The 19,496-nt window shown below is 37.9% G+C and overlaps 1 protein-coding gene across 1 annotated transcript in view; it reads right to left on the reverse strand.

The window, feature by feature from the left end:
- Positions 1 to 214: 214 nt before the first annotated feature.
- LOC150091066 (glycoprotein-N-acetylgalactosamine 3-beta-galactosyltransferase 1-like) overlaps positions 215 to 19,496 on the reverse strand; it is a 108,860-nt gene continuing 89,578 nt past the window's right edge. The window contains exons 3-4 of the mRNA XM_090374010.1: positions 7,202 to 7,875; positions 215 to 983 (exon numbers count right to left, since the gene is read on the reverse strand). Of these exons, the coding sequence (XP_090230136.1) occupies positions 789 to 983; positions 7,202 to 7,875 (869 nt within the window). The 3' untranslated portion in view covers positions 215 to 788. The remainder of the gene's footprint in view (positions 984 to 7,201; positions 7,876 to 19,496) is intronic.

The following is a 19,496-nucleotide window of genomic DNA, read 5'->3' on the forward strand; positions in this document are numbered from 1 at the left end:
CAAGGGCAATCCCTACTCTTTAAAGTGTACATATGACTTTTGCGGTGGCTCCCAATGATTTAGGTAGGGCAGAATACCGTTTTGCTACTACCATTCCAGAGGGTGCTGAAATTAGTCAATTAAGAAGCTTCAAGCTTATTAAGATGACTTTCGTATTGCCCCCCCCCCTTTTTTCACTGGAAAAAAAAAAAAATATATATATATATATATAATAATTCTGAACGCATTTCTTTTCCAATAGTTATATCTAATATTGGCGCTGTACTCTGAATTTTCTCCAGCATCATACCGCTCCCCCTTTCGATGCTCATTAATTTATTTTTTGAAAATATTAACCATCAATTATAATTATTCAGATGAAACACCAGTAGCAAAACAGGAATCAAGCCCCTCTTTCAAACACACCTATTGTAAATTTAGCGTTCAAGAATTTAAAATAGCATTCACGAGCAGCAGCCTCGAATCAGATTTTTCTTTTCGTATTTTCAGGATAAATGAAAACCGCTTAAATCAACGCCCCTATCCTCGGAAAACCAATGGAATACGCTGTTATAACCACATTTAAATTGCAACAGGCAGTTCATCTTTATGGAATCGGTCTTCAGAGATGACCACCAATTAATCGAGGTAAAAAATACTTTCCGGCTACAGTATGACTTTGGATTACTTGGCCATCACAAGAATTGCATTGATCGTTGATGTTCGTGTCCAGCAGTCATTCGAGAAAAACAATGTCAAAATGGATCCACTATAATGGCACCCGAGAGTTCTGCATCCATTTCACGCGGTCATTCTACCCCAACAACAGCATTACTGGGGTGGACCACACTGTTTTCAGCTGTCGTGTCATTGGACAGTCGAGGTATCATTTGTGTGTTGATGCCATACGGCCGTAGATGATAGATGAGGTACTCCAGAACGTACATCATGTTAGGATTGACGTAATGGAACGAAATGGCCGTGTCGCTGCAGCAGTTCATTCCCTGAAAAAAAGAACAGAAAATGGTTGTATGAACGTAAGCCAACTTGTTTAACCCTTAAGTTTACTAATTGAGCAAAAATAAACTGAATTACTGCCTCTAGTTAGAAAGTACAAATGCCTTTGACTAGAGGTGTTAGAGGTGGCATTTAAATAAATTAATGAAAACAGGTATGGTGAGCCACACTTGTTTCCATTAATTCATTTTTAGAGATTTTTGCACAGACGAACTACGTAATCGGTGTCTCTTCTTCTTCCTCTAGAAATTCTTATTTGTAATTCATATTACCTCCGTGCGCCCACGAGAATTGAAACAATGACATTTTGATTAATTTATTTGCATATTTTGATATTTCTCATTTTAATTTTAACTTGATCGTTTTTCTCGAATTGGGCACCCCCAAGACAGCCGCGTAGTTCGTTAGGAACAGGCCACCCCCACCTCTGTACTCTTGTTTTATTTTATATATAGCAGGAATAGAAGAAAGATTACAGTGTAGACAACTGCCAGCATTATAAATAAACCTGTAAACAAAATATTAATTACAAAGAAACTATAAATTAAAGGCAGTTGTTAGTTGATAGCAATTTTTATTATTTTAAAAACATGTCATTTAAATCCAGCTAAAGTATGTTAATTCTGACTTAATAAAAGCCTCCTTACAATACAGAAAAGGCGTGTGAATTAATTTGCATGTGATTTGCATATTGCAATTTAAAAGTAAACTTGCACTTCATTATTCACAATTTACTTAATAAATATAGTTTATGTAAAAATCATAAAGATAGAGTAGTAGTAACAGCTCTTATTAAAAACTAACAGCATAATTTTCTGTCTGCAAGAATCCAATGGACAACTCGTATATGAAAGCAACTAAAATGAAGTTTTTTTGTTATTTTATTTTATTTTTTTATGATAGAAAACAGATTACACCAAAACGAATTGGGTGTATCCTTAACTCCTCTGTATTTTTACATTGAAATAATAATAAATAGGACACTGAGCCTGTTTATATTATTATCATTAGTCTCAACCAATACTAGTAACATTTGTGAATATCCATAAATATTTCCTAATGGATTCCCATAATGCGAATTTACTGCCTTTATAACGAGAGAAGTGGCCATTTTATTTCTGTTCTAAAAGCGAGAGGAAGTCCCGCGAGGTAAAAATTATTGGCGCGTCACTTTAACAACTTATAAAACGCCTAATGGACCCAGAGAGGCGGGTCCCGGAAGATTTTCTTTGCTCATCCCTTTTCGCAAGTATTCTCCATTGCATCCTTTCCTCACGCACGCCACATTGTCATTGGCAAATTATTAATCACTAAAGGGACACACGACACCTTTACTTCCGGCTTCAGAGGATGTGGAACGGCTTTCGACGGGCTGAAGTACCACAGGCAGCATTTATTGAAGCGGAAAGGCCTTCGTGCATGGCAAATACACTTCCTGAACTCTAAACTTTCCATTTAACGCGGCCAATGATGGCAATTAAACGTCCGTTGTGTGCATGTCGCCTTTCCCGCTAAACGTTTACGATTGGACAAAAACAAAACATTACGATAAAGGTTCCACGCACTGCAACTGAAGAACACAATTCTATAACCGTGACGCCAGTCTGTTCATTCAGTTTTAAATATGTTTTGGATTTCACAGTGGCGTGTCCAGAAAGATTTAACGGGCAGGGGAATTAAAATGAAGTTATATAAATGTACACGCCATATTATATCACTGGCATGCCCAAGGGGAAGTTAAACAGCTTCCCCCATCACCTAACCACGCCGGCCGAACTCTTCCTAAACAGTAAAATAAAGCCAGCCACACTGTCCAAGTTAAGTTTTCTTCTTGGCGGACACAAAGTTGATGTTTTTCCCTGTACAGACGTGTGCTAAAATGATCAGTTTACAAGAGCAGATCTGTGCCCATCATTTCCATTTGAATGCACACCTACGTGCCGGTCAGGAAGAATGCTGACCCGATCCTTCCGTTTCCATACTGTTTACTGATGCGGACCATTAGGCCTACACGCCCTCGTGTGTCGAAATATGATCTTTGCCCTCGTATTTCATTCTTGTCAGTTTTGTGTCATCCCAGTTACAGAGTTGGCCCGCTGGAATACGCAGTTTACACGTAAATAAATGACCCAACAATTCAAATTTATTCCGAACAACACTGTTACCAACTTTCTAATATCGCCACATCATTTTCGCAAATTTAAAATTATTCCTGTTTGTAGATGGTGATTTTATTCCCACTTAAGATTTATTAAACCACGACATACGTCGCGAGGAAAAGAATTCTCCAGTAACGGGTGAAGAAACAAGAAAAAATCCAAATCCACCTAATATCACTGACTTTATTATACTTAAACAATCCTGTAAAAGAAAAAAAAAAAAAAAAGTGTTAGGTTTGTGTGAGTTTGTTATATACAGGACACCCAGCCACCAGAGAGCAGTCATCACCTAGGACAACTGCTATCTGATGCCCGTCCTTATGAACGTGGAGCTGGGCCTAGGTCTACTAGACTGTCTGTGCTCACTGCACAAAATCCCCGCATCCTCTGGTAGAAGTGCTAGACCAGAGGGTGCCAGCAATCCCGCCCCCAAGTTGCCCAGGCCTGGGAGCCAGCATAAAAAAAAAAATAATAAAAATAAAAAAAATTAAGAGAAAAATAAAGAACTAATAATAGAAAATATATTAATAATTTTAAATATATTAATTTTAAATATATTAATAATTATTTTAATAATAAAATAAAATAATAAATCTCTCCTCCCAGCACAGGTATTTAGGAATCAAAGCCTCCTACTGCTGTGGGCAGAGGGAAAAAAAAAAAAAAAAAAAAAAAAGACGCCATCCTGGTCTACAATCCCGCACTTAGTTACTTACGTAGTGAAAGAAAACACAACAAAAAGAAAAAAATAATAATAATAAAATAATAATAAATAAATACTAAAAAAAAAAAAAGACCAGGGTGGTTAGTAAAGAGAAAAAAAAAAAAAAAACCCTGGCAATTTATCCTGTACTAGTTTAATTTCCATAATGCCAGCAGACAGAAAAAAAAAAAAAAAAAAAAAAAACCAAAAAGAAACAGGACAAGAATATGAGGGGGGGAGAGAAAAAAATCTATACAGTGAACAGTTTAGTTTACAAATATCCAGACTGATAACTGTCTTCTTTTTAGAAATACAGAAATAGCAAACCTTTGAAAAGCAACAAACTTATTTTGTTGCTTTTCAAGTAGTTATAAACAAGTAGTTATTTTCATTTCCATACCTCAAATCACTAATTACCTTCTTTAATTCAGCTCTGTAGTTCTCATACAACAAACAATCATATAATACATGGCACCAAGTTTCTTCAACACCACACACACAGAAAGGGTTTGACTTTAAACCAAAATAATATAATTTACTGTTCTTCCCTTCAGCTAGACTAATTCGCACATAATCGATTTTATTTCGATTATTGATCATTGGATTCTGCACATCACCAATTTTAATCAAAAGTATTTCTTCGCCAATGATTTCCTCGGTAATGGCAATACGATGCTCTTGTAAACAAGATTTGTAAATGTGTGATATTACTTTCTACATACTAAGGCTCCATAAAGGTGGAGCCCCAATATGCAGAAAGTATTATCAGAGCAAGAGTTTCATTACGATGAGAAATTTCTGGACTTCACCTGTTTTGTGTGAGAGAAAGCCAACGTGTTTTACCAGCGTATAGATTGCATTTGAAAAAGGGCTGAAAGCGTGTTGGTTCAACTCTGTTTTCGGAAATCGAATCGGTAATCCGGTCTTGATTGTCAGGATGGTGGAAAGACAAAGCCAAGCATCGTTGAACAACTTGCGAAACTATGTTTATTGTTGCTTGATACGTTCATACACAAGTCAATAGCGGTGTAGGGTAAAGAATGTGTTTTAAAACGTTTTCTTTTGTACTCCCATGTATTCTTTCTCATACTATAAATATCTTTATCTTCTCATCTGCGTTCACATTTTCTTGGTCTTAAATTCATATTAGAATTCGATATGGATTTTCCTCCCTCTTAACTTGAAATTTGCTAGAATAAAATAAGCGTGCTGAGTTTTTTTCAGGAATCAAAAATTATTCATAAACCAGTGGAATGATTGACTACCGGCCGCATACCTTGCGATTCAAGGTATGTTTGGCGTTGTCCACAGAATCAGATAGAAGATATGGACCATGAAAAGCAGTTTTGTTTTTTTAAACAACCAACATTCCTCCGTCCCTTAACAATTCTTTATTTATCCTGTTAGTGGGCAATTCGAGTCCTGGTGCGATATAAACGATCTTCGCAGCTCCAAGAACTAGCGCGTCTATAGGAAGCATGAACTATACAAATTCCACCTTATTACAGGGGCACCACTACAGAGGACGAAATTTTAGTAAATCCTCTGTTTTCGCAGCCTTAGATATACGCATACAAATAAAAGTGGGTTATGTTACTATTCATAGATAAACGAGATATTGTCACGCTCCCACCGCCATTATGATAGAACCATCAGCTATTAGATCTCTGATGTGAAAGCTGATGGCTCCATAATGATATCGGATCAATGAGCAACTTATAACGTTACCAGTATTCCAAACGAAGCCTATTATTAATACATAATATGTACACAAGACTGAATCACAGTTTCCATTTTAAGCCCTCAGTCACCGGAGCCAATAATAATAACATCGAAAGTTATTGGAGAAGGATTATTCCAATCTGTTTTAAAAAGAATGAACGGTACAGTAATCTCCAGAATAGAGAACATCATGCATTACTGAGAAATAGTCCGTAAATCGAGACCTATATTCCCATACACGCAATGATATAACAGGGGGATACGCGCCAAGAACAAATTTTCCAGTGTTTCTTATAGGGTCGTTGATACATTATTTATCTAATGCACTCTGTTTTCTTTTATATGTACAGGAATATATTGTACTAGTATATAATATAACTCTCGGTAATTTTCGAAATTCGGCAGCGGTTCTTCCCAAGGTCCTTCGGATTTAAAAGTTCGTACTGTATTTATTTTATGAAATGTCGATCTAATAACGATGTACTGTATGATATACTAGAAAAAGCACGTTGTGCGGGCTGAAAAACCCGGAATGATTCACAGGGTAACCCTACTTTCTCCGCCTGAAAATAGCTAACTACAGCACCGATTCAACATGCCTTTAGAAATTCCTCCAGTCTGCGAGGGAATGCGAATCCAGACTACTCCAAACGGATGATAAGTGAAGAAACTACTATACGGTCAGGGAGGACACATTTCCTGTGATGGCCTTATGAATTTGTATTAGTTGCCTGCCTATTTTCAATAGGCAGGCAAGACGAACTCATTATTATGTTCCACGTTGCAAAGGCCATCGAGATGAATTGCCTCCGTTGTTGCACTGCAAATAAACCACTTCTCATAGTCAGAATTACAAATGTCTGACATATGTCGTCTTTAAAATTTTGCACTACTCAATTAGCATCCATTGACGATTTAACATCTTGAGATGTTAAACCGTCAATGGATTGTCAGTTGGTGCATTCTATGACAACATAAAAGGACCTGGAAAAAAGTAACAGAATGGTTATTTGGGAGAAGGGCTGCATTATACTTAACACTGGAAGTGTTATTTTTTGTTGCGCAACACCAAAGCAACTTGTGCAGATTGTCATGGTGCACTACAACTAAACGGTACTTCAATAAAAGCACCAGAGACAAGTTCCGTGCATAAGACATCTTTTGGACACCAAATTTCAGTTTGCTATGGTCTATCCATTATAAAAGCGTACGCAAGTACTATTATTTGTACAAATAATAGTCAGGATTAATTTATTAATAAAGCAAACACATGAATAATCCTTGAAATGGACATTATTTTATTCTAATCCTATACCAGTTGTCGTGTTCCATTAGTGGTGTATCTAGAAATCTCCGAAGAGAGGGATGAAGGGAGAGGAGATTTATAACAATACATGCAAAGGGTCGGTGGTAGTAATTTGCGAATTAAGCAACTAATACAAATTTATGCCACTGAGAGATATGCCCGACGATTAGAATGCAAAACTGTTAAGTTCTGATTTAAATCAATCAATCAATCATAAACGTATCCAAATCTGGTTAAATTTATTCCAAGGGAAATCGAGCTTGCCGCATTGAAGAAGAAAGTTGTAAGTTCCTGAAAGTGATACTCGTTACTTACCTCTTCTGTCGGGTAGTACACATATTGCCAATACCAGGAACTGTTCGGTACGTGGCCTGGTATGAGGTGATGTTCGGGCACAAACGGGAAAAACCTTCCCCTGCCTAGACTATCTCTGGAATCGCCAGCGACCACTCCGACACTCTCGAGGCATCGTCCCATTTCTACATCCTCGGCCCCTCCGTCATCTGAACGGCACTGGTCCTTCTGCACCACGGCTCTTTCGACGAATCTGCGAACTGCCTCCCGACTGAGCACATAACCGGCACCTCCACTCATGTACCCCTGCTTGACATATGGCTTGAACCTGCAGCCGAAGTACAAGGGTTCAGAGGCATTGTGAGACATCAGCAAGTAGCGGAGGTTCTCCACCACAACGAACGTATCGTCGTCGGCTTTCATGAACCAGTCTGCGTCTTGAAGATGGTGTTGGTAGATGTACTGGAACGCCTTCTTAGTCTTGGCCCATAGGTGGTTCCTGCCTTCTGAGACGTTCAGGGCGATGGCGGGTAGCGAAGTGTCCGACGAAGAGCTCATGAAGAGAAGTGTATTACAGCGGCGACCCCAGGTGGCTTTCACGTGCTTGGCTTTTCGCTGGTGGTTGAGCGGACTTGTCATTACCCAACATAGGACAGGAACTCTCTTGGCTATTTCTTTGGCAATGGTATCCTCTCCTGCACACGAGAAAAAGGAATGAGAAAACTTCGAAAAACAGGTAAATCTTTCTATAAAATAATATTATCTCGTAGATGGAGTCTTACCTATTATACAGTATTCTGGCAATACTGTATAATTCGGTACAGTATTTCCGCTAAAATTCACAGTCATTATTTTTTATTTACAATTCAATATTTACAAATGTAGATTTTGTGTTATTTGAAATTGAAACTACAGTAAGCAGTGACAAACATTCTGAAAGTAATGTAGCTCATCGGTGTAATAAGTTCGTTAAAGGGCACTTCTATTTGGAACCTTGAGTTTGCTGTGATTATTCCGTCTTGAGATATACATTTGTTTCTCTCATTTCATGAAATTGTAATACGGGTATTGATGTTTACTATTTTAAAATCGCAAACAAGTTGCCCCAACTCGGCGTACCGCGGGGTAAAATTTAAAGCACTACATTGCATATAGATATTCTTTAAAAAGAATATCAAACTTATAACTTAGTACTAACTCCTAACATTTACCACCCCACATTCTCAAATATCTTGCAATGAAGTCAAGTTTTCAAAAATACTGTATTACTAAATTATTACTAAGGATATGAGTAATTATTGATAAAACAAAACAATGCATGAATCCCTGGTATCAGTGTATAGGGTTGAATGTACATTGCCTACCATTAATATCCGGACGATATGGATTCCATGGATGGGAAATAGGTCCTAGGCATGCAGTACGTCACAGAATCTGCTATATATACAGTGAAACTTCCCTTTAACGGACAGCCATGGGGAATGAAAATGAGTCCGTTAGAGAGAAGTGTCCGCTAACAAGAAGTCTGAGGTAAAAAAAAAAAATAAAATAAAGAAAGAAAAATCGTTAAACGTTTAATGTAAAATTAAATTAAAATATATACAGATTTTGAACAATATTTTTGTAAATAATATACAATTACATACACAAGAGATAAAGAAAAATCGTTAAACGTTTAATGTAAAATTAAATTAAATTATATACAGATTTTGCACAATATTTTTGTAAATAATATACATACAATTGTGCTATGCATATTATGACTTTATCTTAAGAAAAATACATACAGTAATCACTTATTTTCTTCTGCAACTTCTTCCGGCTGATCGGTGGTTCGTCGTTAATATGTTCTTCGACAGAATGACCTCCTTCCATTTCTTCATCCTCATGAGGAACTTCTTGAAAAATATCGATGATAATGTCGTTGATATCTAGAGCACCATCTTCTGTAGTGAGGTTCGAGTCTATATCTTTGTAGCCAGGGTCACGAAGTATCGTACATTATCAATAGATGTTGAAGTTCTTGTTCTTCTTGGTGCTCCACATTGCTGTTCACAACTTCGATTTTTGCGTTTGAGAAGCCAGACTTTACAAAACAGTTCACGACAGTTTGTTTTCTAATTGCGTTTACTGAAGAGGAAATCCATTGAATCGCATCTAGGATGCTGATTTTCTTTGCAAGGTCACTCGCACATGTTACATCGTTCATGTTTGCAGTGAGATGTCTTAAAACACGTTTTCTGTAGTGAAGTTTAAATTTTTTTATTATCCCTTGATCCAAGGGCTGACACTCTGCAGATGTGTTTGGTGGCAGAAAAACGATTTGAATGTTGGACAATTCAATGTGCGGGTGAAATCCATGAAAAGAATAATTTTTCTGTTTTGACGAATCATGTTTTGGTTAAAGTGACTTATCCATTCGCTCATGATATCTCGTGTCATCCACGCTTTTTTATTAGACTTCCAGTCAACATTCAAAAGATTCAACTTTATGCCCTTGAAACAACGAGGATTTTGTGGTTTTCCTATAACAAGAGGTTGTTCAAAGTCTCCCAGCATATTTGTACACAATAGTACAGCCAAGCGTTCCTTAGAAATTTTTCCGCCCTGACACCTTTCGTTTTTTAGACTCATTGTTTTTTCAGGAAGAGCTTTAAAAAACAACCCTGTTTCGTTTTTCACGACATAAATCTTACAATTTAACGGTCCACTCTGCTACAACCCCAGTACCAACAGATCCACCTTCACCACTTACAGTTTTCCAAGAAATTTTATGCCGAGTTTTGAACTTGTCTAGCCATCCTACAGAAGCTTTGAACTCATTTACCCCCATAGATTTCGCAACCTCCAAAGCCTTTTCCCTAATAATAGGCCCATTAATGAGAATTTTTTTAACACGTTCGCGACAAAACCACTCATACGTAACATTGTCAATTTGAAGTCCAACAGTTTTTCGGGAATGATTTTTGAACCTGATCATTTCCGTGTTGCCAAAAATGTTTGAGCAGTTCATTTTTTTCTTTAGGATGTCGCTTACCTGCGTCTTGATTTTGAATTTTGAATTTTGCAGCGAGATTGCGAACACTGTTTTTTTGCCGATCATACGCATTAATGAGTTCGACTTTATCTTTTAAAGTTAAATGCTTACAAGAAGACATTGTGCACTTCACACGACACTGAACAAAACTGAAACTGAAAAGACGAAAGGCCGACCAAATCCCCCCCCCTCCTGCACACACCGAATTCATCAAAAGTTTTACACGTGCCTTAAAGTTCTTAAAAAATTGTTTAGAACCGCGACGTAAACCTTGATAAAATTCAGAGAATTGGAAATAGAAAATAAACACACGATTGAGGAAGAAAAGTGGAGGAAGGATACGTGGAAGAAAAGTTCATAGAAAAAGAGCCGTGAGCTCGCCCGCTGTCCGTTATGGGGAGATCAAATTAAGTGCTAATCTAAACGAAACAGTGCAGATTGCCTGTCCGCGTCCGTTACAGAGAATGTCCGCTAGACAGAAGCTGCAAACACGTTAAAACCAATGGAGGTGAGTTGGGGAATTTGAAAAATGTCCGTTGTAGAGAGATGTCCGTTAACGAGAGGTGTCCGTTAGAAGTTTCACTGTATGTACATTGGGCTTCGAACAGACAACTGCAGAAGTGGGCGTGCAAGACAACATGTTCAACAGAATTAATCACAACAAATGCTAGACGCTGATTAACATGATGTAAGGAGCGCGAATCCTGGCTGTAGAGCAGTGGAAAACAGTCCAAGTCGAATCTTGACAGACGAGTCGAGATTCGACTTGGGCCCATTGGTCGTTATGAACAAAACCATGAATGCTGTACAATATCAGAACATCCTGGACAATTATGCACTTCCAACATTATGGCAATACTTCGGGGAAGGCATATACCTGTATCAGCAAGACAACGTGCCATGCTATATTGCTCGGGTCGTAAGAGTGGTTTGAGGACATGGGTGTGGAAAAGTTGGATTGGCTGGACCAGGGTACTGATCTGAACCCTATCGAGCATCTTTGGTATGTACTGGATCATGGTACGTGCACGTCAAGATCACCCAAAGAACAAGGCCGAACTGGTGGGTGCGTTAAAGGCCGAGTGGAGGAACATATCACCTGACATTTATAAAAAGCTGGTTGAGAGTATGCCGCAAAGATTGAAGGTCGTTGTAAAAACAAGTTTCAGCACAAAATATTAAATGACACAATAAAAACTTTTTTTTTTTTTTTTTTTTGTCTAAAGGCAGGTGTCCGGATATTAATGGTAGGGCAGTGAATTTTGTCTGTAAATTGCGTGTATAATGTGGTCAGTTTTCCTGGATGGAAAATCCCAGTAAGGAGTTTTTCATCCTCATCCAGGAAAGGGCCTGGGCGGGGGGGGGGGGGGATGGTGCCATATACTCGGCTACAGTGTTAAAAAGAAAAATCTTCCCGCCTTGACGGGATTCATTTTCCTTTGGGTGTGGGGGTCGACAGCAATCCTAACTACAGTATTGTGCTGACTGCGAAGGTATGTTTAGTAAGGCATCTGAAAAACTAACACAACTATAAGCTGCTTAATTAATTTTGAGAGATGCTTAAATATGTTTAGAATAACATCACTCATGTTTTTTTTTTTTTTTTTTTTTGTTTTGTTTTGTTCTTTCGTTTTACGTTTCCACTGAAGAATTTTCAGTAGGGGTCCATGGAGGTATACCCCTACTTCTGTAGATTAATACGTACAGTGCATTCCTGTAACTCGATCTACCCTGTAATCCGACGGCACTTTTGTTGTGATGAACAACCCTGACGTTCTGATTCACCTTAAACTGACAGACCTGGTCTATTTTCTTCAAGTTACCACCTGCTTTTGTGCATTGTCTCTTCCGCTACATGTCTGTTAGTTGTTTTACGGATGTAGCGTGTCACTGAAAATAACATTAAGTCGCCGTCAGCGATATCCGGTCACCTGGGAACACCTGTCACCACCCGCTGATAAAGCCAAGGGAAAAGGGGTCGAATTCGACAGTTAATAAGAGGGATTTCATGTCGCTGTGGGGTTATTTTTTTTAGGGACTTCCTTTTCTCAGCTGAGACTAATTAAGAGCTTTCTTCAAAGCAGAAAAGTAGCTCCCAATGACCTCCTACTACCACAACCTGCTGTTGATATCCGACTTGCTTCACATTATAAATGAGCAAGACAACACTAGTTTCTTAAATGCGCAGAACGTCCATAAATATACCAAATAAATGTTAGCACGAGTATCTACATCTTTATTGAATGAAGTGGAGTAATTTGGAGAGTATGCTGGTGCTACCTGGTTGGATTTCTCTCAATTACAGTTTATTCCCACACTAAACCATAATTAAGAATAAAACAGGCAACGCAACGGCATTAAACTAGGCATGCTTGCTCTGGTAGACCTTTTCTTTTTTTTTTTTTTTTTGACTCCAGGCACAGAGCAATGCACGTATTTCAGGAAGACTATCTGCTCAAAACTAGAATACTCAGAAGAAAATTAACTGGGGTGAGAGACCACTTAACTCAGTACTGAGCAGCGAGAGAGAATCCCATAATGAAGCAACAAAACCACGATCGTCTCTTTGGCTGCCATAATTATCCCATCCTTGCACGCATTACTTCGAGAAGTGCTGTTCTTCGAAGTAAAGAAAAATATCGAGAATCTTGTAGCGTGAAAATCTGAACAGAAATTCACCGAACTAATTAGTCACGAATCAAAAAAAAAGTTGCAACCACGTGTGAAAGCTTGATTTTTATCTCAATGTGAAGCCAGTGATGAATAACAAGTCACGAGACAGAGTTCACACTTCGCTTAGAAGGAAAAAACTTTTTTTAAATTTATTTTTTTCCTGAACACATCTGAGGGTGGAGTATGTAATTACTTTTGACGGTATAGCGAAACGCGCTGATCTAACGTTTTGATGAACAACCCTTAGCTGTCTACCAGACAATCCAATAAGTAAAAATTTAAAAAAATACTAAACCTCCTAAAAGTATTATTATTTTTATATACACAGGTGGTCCATAAAGTCCTTGTGCATTTAAAAAAAAAACTGCGATAACTTTCTATAAGCTAAAAAGAATCTGTAAAATGCATTAGAGAGGAAATTTATTCTAGTTTTTAAGGTATGAAATTATAAGATTAAGATTCACCTCCATCATTACTGATATGAGTTTTTTGCAATTCAAGAAACACGTTCTCCAGTTGTGGCATTAATTTGCATTTGCGATCCCCATAGAAAAAAGTCCAATGGTGATAAATTGGGTGAGCCAGCTGACCAAAAAAACTGGGCTACCTTTGCCGACCCATCTGTTTATGAAGACTTCGTCTAGAAATTGGCGAACATTCCGAGCGAAGTGGCAAGGTGCACCATCTTTCTCAAATACCGTATTGGCGTCAGTTTTCGTCTTAGTTCAGGAATATAAAAATATCTGGTAGCATGATGACAACTATCACCATTAACCACACTTTCTTAAAGAAAGGACTAATAATGCGCGCTCTTCCGAGGGCATACCAGACATTGACTTTAGGGGAAACCTTGCCTCAAAACTTTAAATTGTCAAGGAATAAAATGTTTTCAACATTTTCACCAAACTCTTTACAGAAAGCTAATCTCGCATGGTGGTACTCCTCCAGCAACCATTTGATGCACTTGAATCGTGTAAGGTCGCTTGTGCAATTTCACTTTAAGAATTTTGTGCACTGTTGCTTTAGGAACACCGAGTTCCAGAGATGACAGTCTTAGTCATTTTCTTGGGCTTTGCTGAAAAGCTTCCTCGACAGATACCCGTCTCCTCGTTTAATCCCGGCCTTCCAGTTCGCGGTTTATTATTTAACGACACCAGCCTCTTTAAACTTCTTCATTTAGTTTAAAATTTAATTTCACTGCGGTGCTTTCTTTGCTTAAATGTGTCGTATTTTTTTTATAACCGCTGATACGGATTTGAGGCTAGCCAGAGGAAAGGATGCAATTTCTATAGGATAGATTATCTGGAAAAAATAAATAAATAAAAATTAGAGTAAATTAAGTAATTATTTATGTGTATAAAAATTATAATGAATTACCACTGCATCTTACAGATTGTTTTCATTTCTTATAGAACCAACTTACTGCAGTTTTAAAACATATGTACTGAAACGATCAAAAATAGAGAAAACTGACTACCCACCTGGGCCCAGTTTTGCCTTCGGGCACCTTTGAAAACAGTTTCAGTTTTATAAAGAAATATTTATCGCACATATTAGGGCTTATTAAATTGAAGAAAAATTAAAGTTAATTAACGTTATAATTAAAGTTAATTAATTAGGAGAAAGTTACTGGATAATTATTTCTCAGCGATGAACAATTCATGATCGATTGAAGATTTTTTTTGTTATTATACATATTTTTCGGCTGATAAAAGTTCTTTTGCTTGCGTTGTGTGGCCTATTTATGCTAAGTTTTAAATTCTCAGAGTACATGATGCTAAACTGGAGTACAATTTAAAAAAAAAAAAATTCAAATCTTTTGCGTTTGTGGCCCGCCAGTAAAAAGATGGCTGACCACGCACAGTAAAGATTTAGTACTGTTGAGATCTATGCAGCATAATTTCTGTACACAACTTCTGTTGGTTCACTGTGTGCATAAATTATGCTAATGCACTAACTTATGTGACGGTTAATTAACTTAGAAAAGCATTACAAACGAATGAACTCAATGTTACTCTTGACATCAATGCCTTAAATATAGTAATTTCGGGGGGGGGGGGGAGCCTTTAAATTCTGATTCCCTGAGTCCAAGCGTACTCCACTTATGAAGAAATTGGCCACTCGCTCATCCAGGTGTATCACGAGAGTTGGATACAACGAAATGGTTATGTAAATAATTTGCAATGAGCACGCCCACTTCCGATGACTTTTTCCTGTTCTTGGTCTTTGCCAAAATATCGTATCATAATATTCATTGTGCTTGTATTCATGGCGCATTATGGCCTTAGTTGCTAATGTGCCAATAAAATCCAAACCAACCAATCAGCTTGTATTCATTGTGCTTTTTTTTTTTTGTGTTTTCATTTCGACAAAATTGTCCAATGCATTTTTATGCACAGCAATATGACCAGCACTTGAGATGCAAACAGAGGCATAATATCTAGAAATGTTCTCACTATTGTATCATTTGATTAGCATAGAAAATAAGTAAAATCATAATTCAGTAAATAGAGTTAACCTTTAAAATTTACAATTTCCATGTAATCCCTGTGAGATACCGCACATACAAAAAATTGTTTAATATATTAGTTAGCCAACTTTCACATAAGATGGCGCCACTGTCTAACACCAGTGAAAATATATCGAATGGTAAAACACTCGTCCTCACAATTATAAAGACCAGTACTGTCTTAAAATGTATTAAAAGTATGTCATAAAAAGTTATACATTAAATTCCCCTTTAAATGAGGTGCGTCAACTCGGTGAAATGCATAAGAAAACAGCAACACGGAAATTTTGTATCGCAGATCTAACTAGTCTTTTGCTTCTAAATCGAACTTTACTAGATGAGAGACCAATAAGTCCCGAAACAGGATGTTATACTAACTGTTGGGGCCTATGGGGTGATGATCAGACGTCCTGCAACTGAAGTGTCCCGACAAAGATGAAACGGGATGCCAGTCTCAGTTTTTCCAGTTCCAATTTTTCATTTAGAAGTTTTGACGAAAATTTAATGTTACATGCACATTTAAGTTTTTTTTTTTTTTTTTTTCTTTTTAGTTTTATTAAATGTTGGTGAAGTTGACTGCGCAGCAAGAAAATCGTTAACACTGTCGGGATGAAACAATTCTCATGTCCAACATTCGGTTTTATTCGATATTAATAAAGTTTCATGTTAAAAGTAATTAAAGGAAACACATCATTATAAAATGATTTGTGATTCATCGTCTGTTCCCAATAAATGAGTACGTAACGCACAAGCTAAAACAGCTTACGCAAAGGTCACGTGTTTGCTATCGCATGCGCATAAAGCGATTTCACGTACCTCATTGCCTGTTCCTCTTTCTATATTGTAAAATCTCGTCCCTATAGCTAAATAACAGACGTGCCTTTGCTTTTTCATTAATTATTTAATATTAAACCAAACAAATTAAAATTCGCTTAATTATTAAACAGTTTAATAAATATTAAATAAAATATGATTATTATTAAAACACTGCAGCTTTCACATTAAAGCTACAGGCTGTCAATTGATTTAGATAATAATTAATTTTATAATAATTGCATTAGAACTAAGTAATTTTTAAAATGAATTTAAATTCAGTTAATTTGAGTAATTTCTTTAACTTCATTCGGTGCACACGGTTCGGATCACATTCGCAACACTCGAGTCACAACACCGGTGAGTGAATCATAAATGGATGAACATTTTCGATATTTGTTTGAAAGCAGCGGAATGCCAAGGAAACTCGTGGTTAAATCAAAGTTTGTTCTGCAAGCATTAAGGCAATTGTAGGCAATTTAAATCGTGCTGGCCACAAAAACACAAGAGGACGAGTAAGTCTTACATTTCATCTCTTTGAAACGACCAAAATAGCGTTAGTTCATAGTTTAACCTATAATCAACTATTTTGCGAGAATTCAGAGTACATCTGTAATATGAAACTAATGCGAGTATATTGTCACTTACAGATCGTATTAAACCTTCATAGTGTTATGCCAGAAACTTGACTATTGAAGACATCATCATATTCGTTTACGGGTATTTCAATCGTTTCTAAATGGGTATTTTTCAAAACAGCATTTGGTAGACTCTCAAAGGATGTTATGCAAGTAAAAGAAGGGGGGGGGGTCAAAATAAACTTTGCGGTGGGAGAGAAATTCTTTCAGCATCAGCTTAAACAATTAGGATGTTCCAGCCGTTCACATCTCTTTCCCAGGAGTATGAAGCACTGACAAGATTTGCACGAGAGCTCTTCACTAGAAGACAATCTCTGATCAGATTAGATAACCAAGAAAATGAAACGTGAACCCCAGCCATGACCGACCACAGAAGCCCAAACTAAGGAAGCAAACCAACAGGACAACCCACATCGAAAAAACTGAACTGACCAACATCCCCGAATATCACAGAATTGATAGCCATCCGGATTAGACAACTTCACACAAGTGCACAAACAACAATAAGGGTCCGCTAAGAGCATGACAAAACAGTGCTTAAGGCAATCGATGCTGCGCACCCTAACACAGCTACTTTCATTCCCCCTTACCCCAGCCCTCTTTTCGCCTGATGGATGCCTTCCCTCTACCCCCCCCCCCACTTCTTCTATCTGTTCTTCCCTCTCTTCTACTTATTCCCAACTTTACCTTTTTTTTTTCTTTCCCCCAGGTCCTTGCCGCTGAAAGCCCAGGCAATTAGGCAGCAGGACGTGCCAGAGATTTTGGGACTGCCTGGCTACCTCCTAGAGGTTAGTGGCGGGCAACCAACAGGGGCCTAGCGGCGAAAAGCCAGAGTACCGTATTACCACACAGAGTAAACGTTGGGAAAGAGATAGTGGCATTATGTTTGGATGGGATGCTCCCACCCAAACATTATCTCTTTCCCAACTCGTTATTTAAATTCTAAACCTGTACTAACTTCACAGCTGCCTTTCCGCTGTTGGAAGAGTTATCATTACAGCGCCACTTAGTTAATAATTACAATGTACATCATTTGTAATACTCGTATAACCGTTTCAACACCAAATGCCACTGCGCGAAGTGTGGCAATACGTGCTTCGTAAAGTCCTTGCGGTCCCAACCATATACTTTGAATGGTAATACACGGTTAATACCCAAGGTATTTTTGCCTCACAAACAAGCAGACGCAGTTTAAAGAACACAGTATATACTTGACTAGCGTCCGCCCATAAGATAGCTAGCATCTCCCGTAGCATTCGCCCAACATCACTTTTGCCAGCCGTGGGTTCACGGTGGATCTCATAATGGAAAGTTGACAAAATGTAACGCAGCAGATGCTGTTCTCAGTAATGAGCTTGCTCATTGACTCATTACTGCAAACTTCCATTATCGTAATTCCTCGTGACATAGTTCAGCAACTTCAAAGACTTCGGGCGATGTTTTGACTGAACCATGTAATTGGGAAGCTCCACTGTGAGATTATCAACGGTTCGTTGCCACAGGATTACCTCTCTGAAGTACGGAAGTAAAATATTTCCCAAGCAGACTTGGAAGCAGCTATTACTGAAGTCCCACATGTATCCTTCAGGCTGGGAAATCTCATTGCTTAAGCTAACATACAGAACATCGCAAATGAGAGTGTTTATTTCTTACAGACAAAACAGTCCTAACGCTGTGGTATTGATGTCTAAGTACAGCGATACCACCATGAGTTGCCTCTGTTTCTCACTAAAAATAATTTTCTTTATGACAAACGTTTAGGTTTAGTCAGTTTAGAGAAAACTATATATTTGAATGAAAAAAAGCCTTCAGCTGTTGTAAAACATTTTATAACAGCACTTTAACTGACCGCTACCAACTTTCTTCGTCACATTTATGTCTTCTACACTCATGATTCTAGGGAACAAGGAGCAGTCTGGGGAGATAAATCACCAAAGTAATTGGGAGACTGCTTAGCTCTACAATTCCAGGCTTTTCCAAAAATCTTTGATTATAATCAGCGCATCCTAGGCCCCAGTGTTCTCGTGAAACAGGAACTAGCTCCTTTTTTTCTCAAAACCAAGATCTTTTAATTAATCAAACAACCCGAAACGTGTTCATAGCACTCCTTATTCACTATCTTACCTGGTCAAACTTTAATTATTTATTTTTGGGCACGAAATGTTTAGTGATGTTGGGTTTTAGGCGCATCAACGACTTAGACCAAACTGTGCAATTTCGTATTGTGTCTGTAGAAGTGTGTGTTCATATACAGATTTGAATGTTGTGCGGGATGAAAAACAGGAAAACTCAAGTGGAACTCCTACTCTTTCCGCCTGAGATACTACGCTCTCGATTGAAGAGGACAGGAGGAATTCTAAAGAATTTCTCCAGTCATAGAGGAATTCTTTTCTGAAACGTTTTGTCTCAGAAAGCATGTTCATCGCATTTCTATGCTACATCTCTTTGTGGACCATATGCAAAGCACCTAGATTCGCACTCGTTAAGAATGGAATAAGGACGACTTTTCAGGAAGTGAAACCATGCTACCCTCGTCTGAGACCGATTAACTCGGCCACGTTGTGAAAAAGGTCCTTAATTCTTCCGTCATTGATGGGACTCGAATACAAGTCTTTTCACCCGTCATCCCCACAGGGATGACGGTAA

This window comes from Mastigoproctus giganteus, chromosome 1 (assembly GCF_048544385.1).
Source record: "Mastigoproctus giganteus isolate SK-2022 chromosome 1, ASM4854438v1, whole genome shotgun sequence".
NCBI lineage: Eukaryota > Metazoa > Arthropoda > Arachnida > Uropygi > Thelyphonidae > Mastigoproctus > Mastigoproctus giganteus.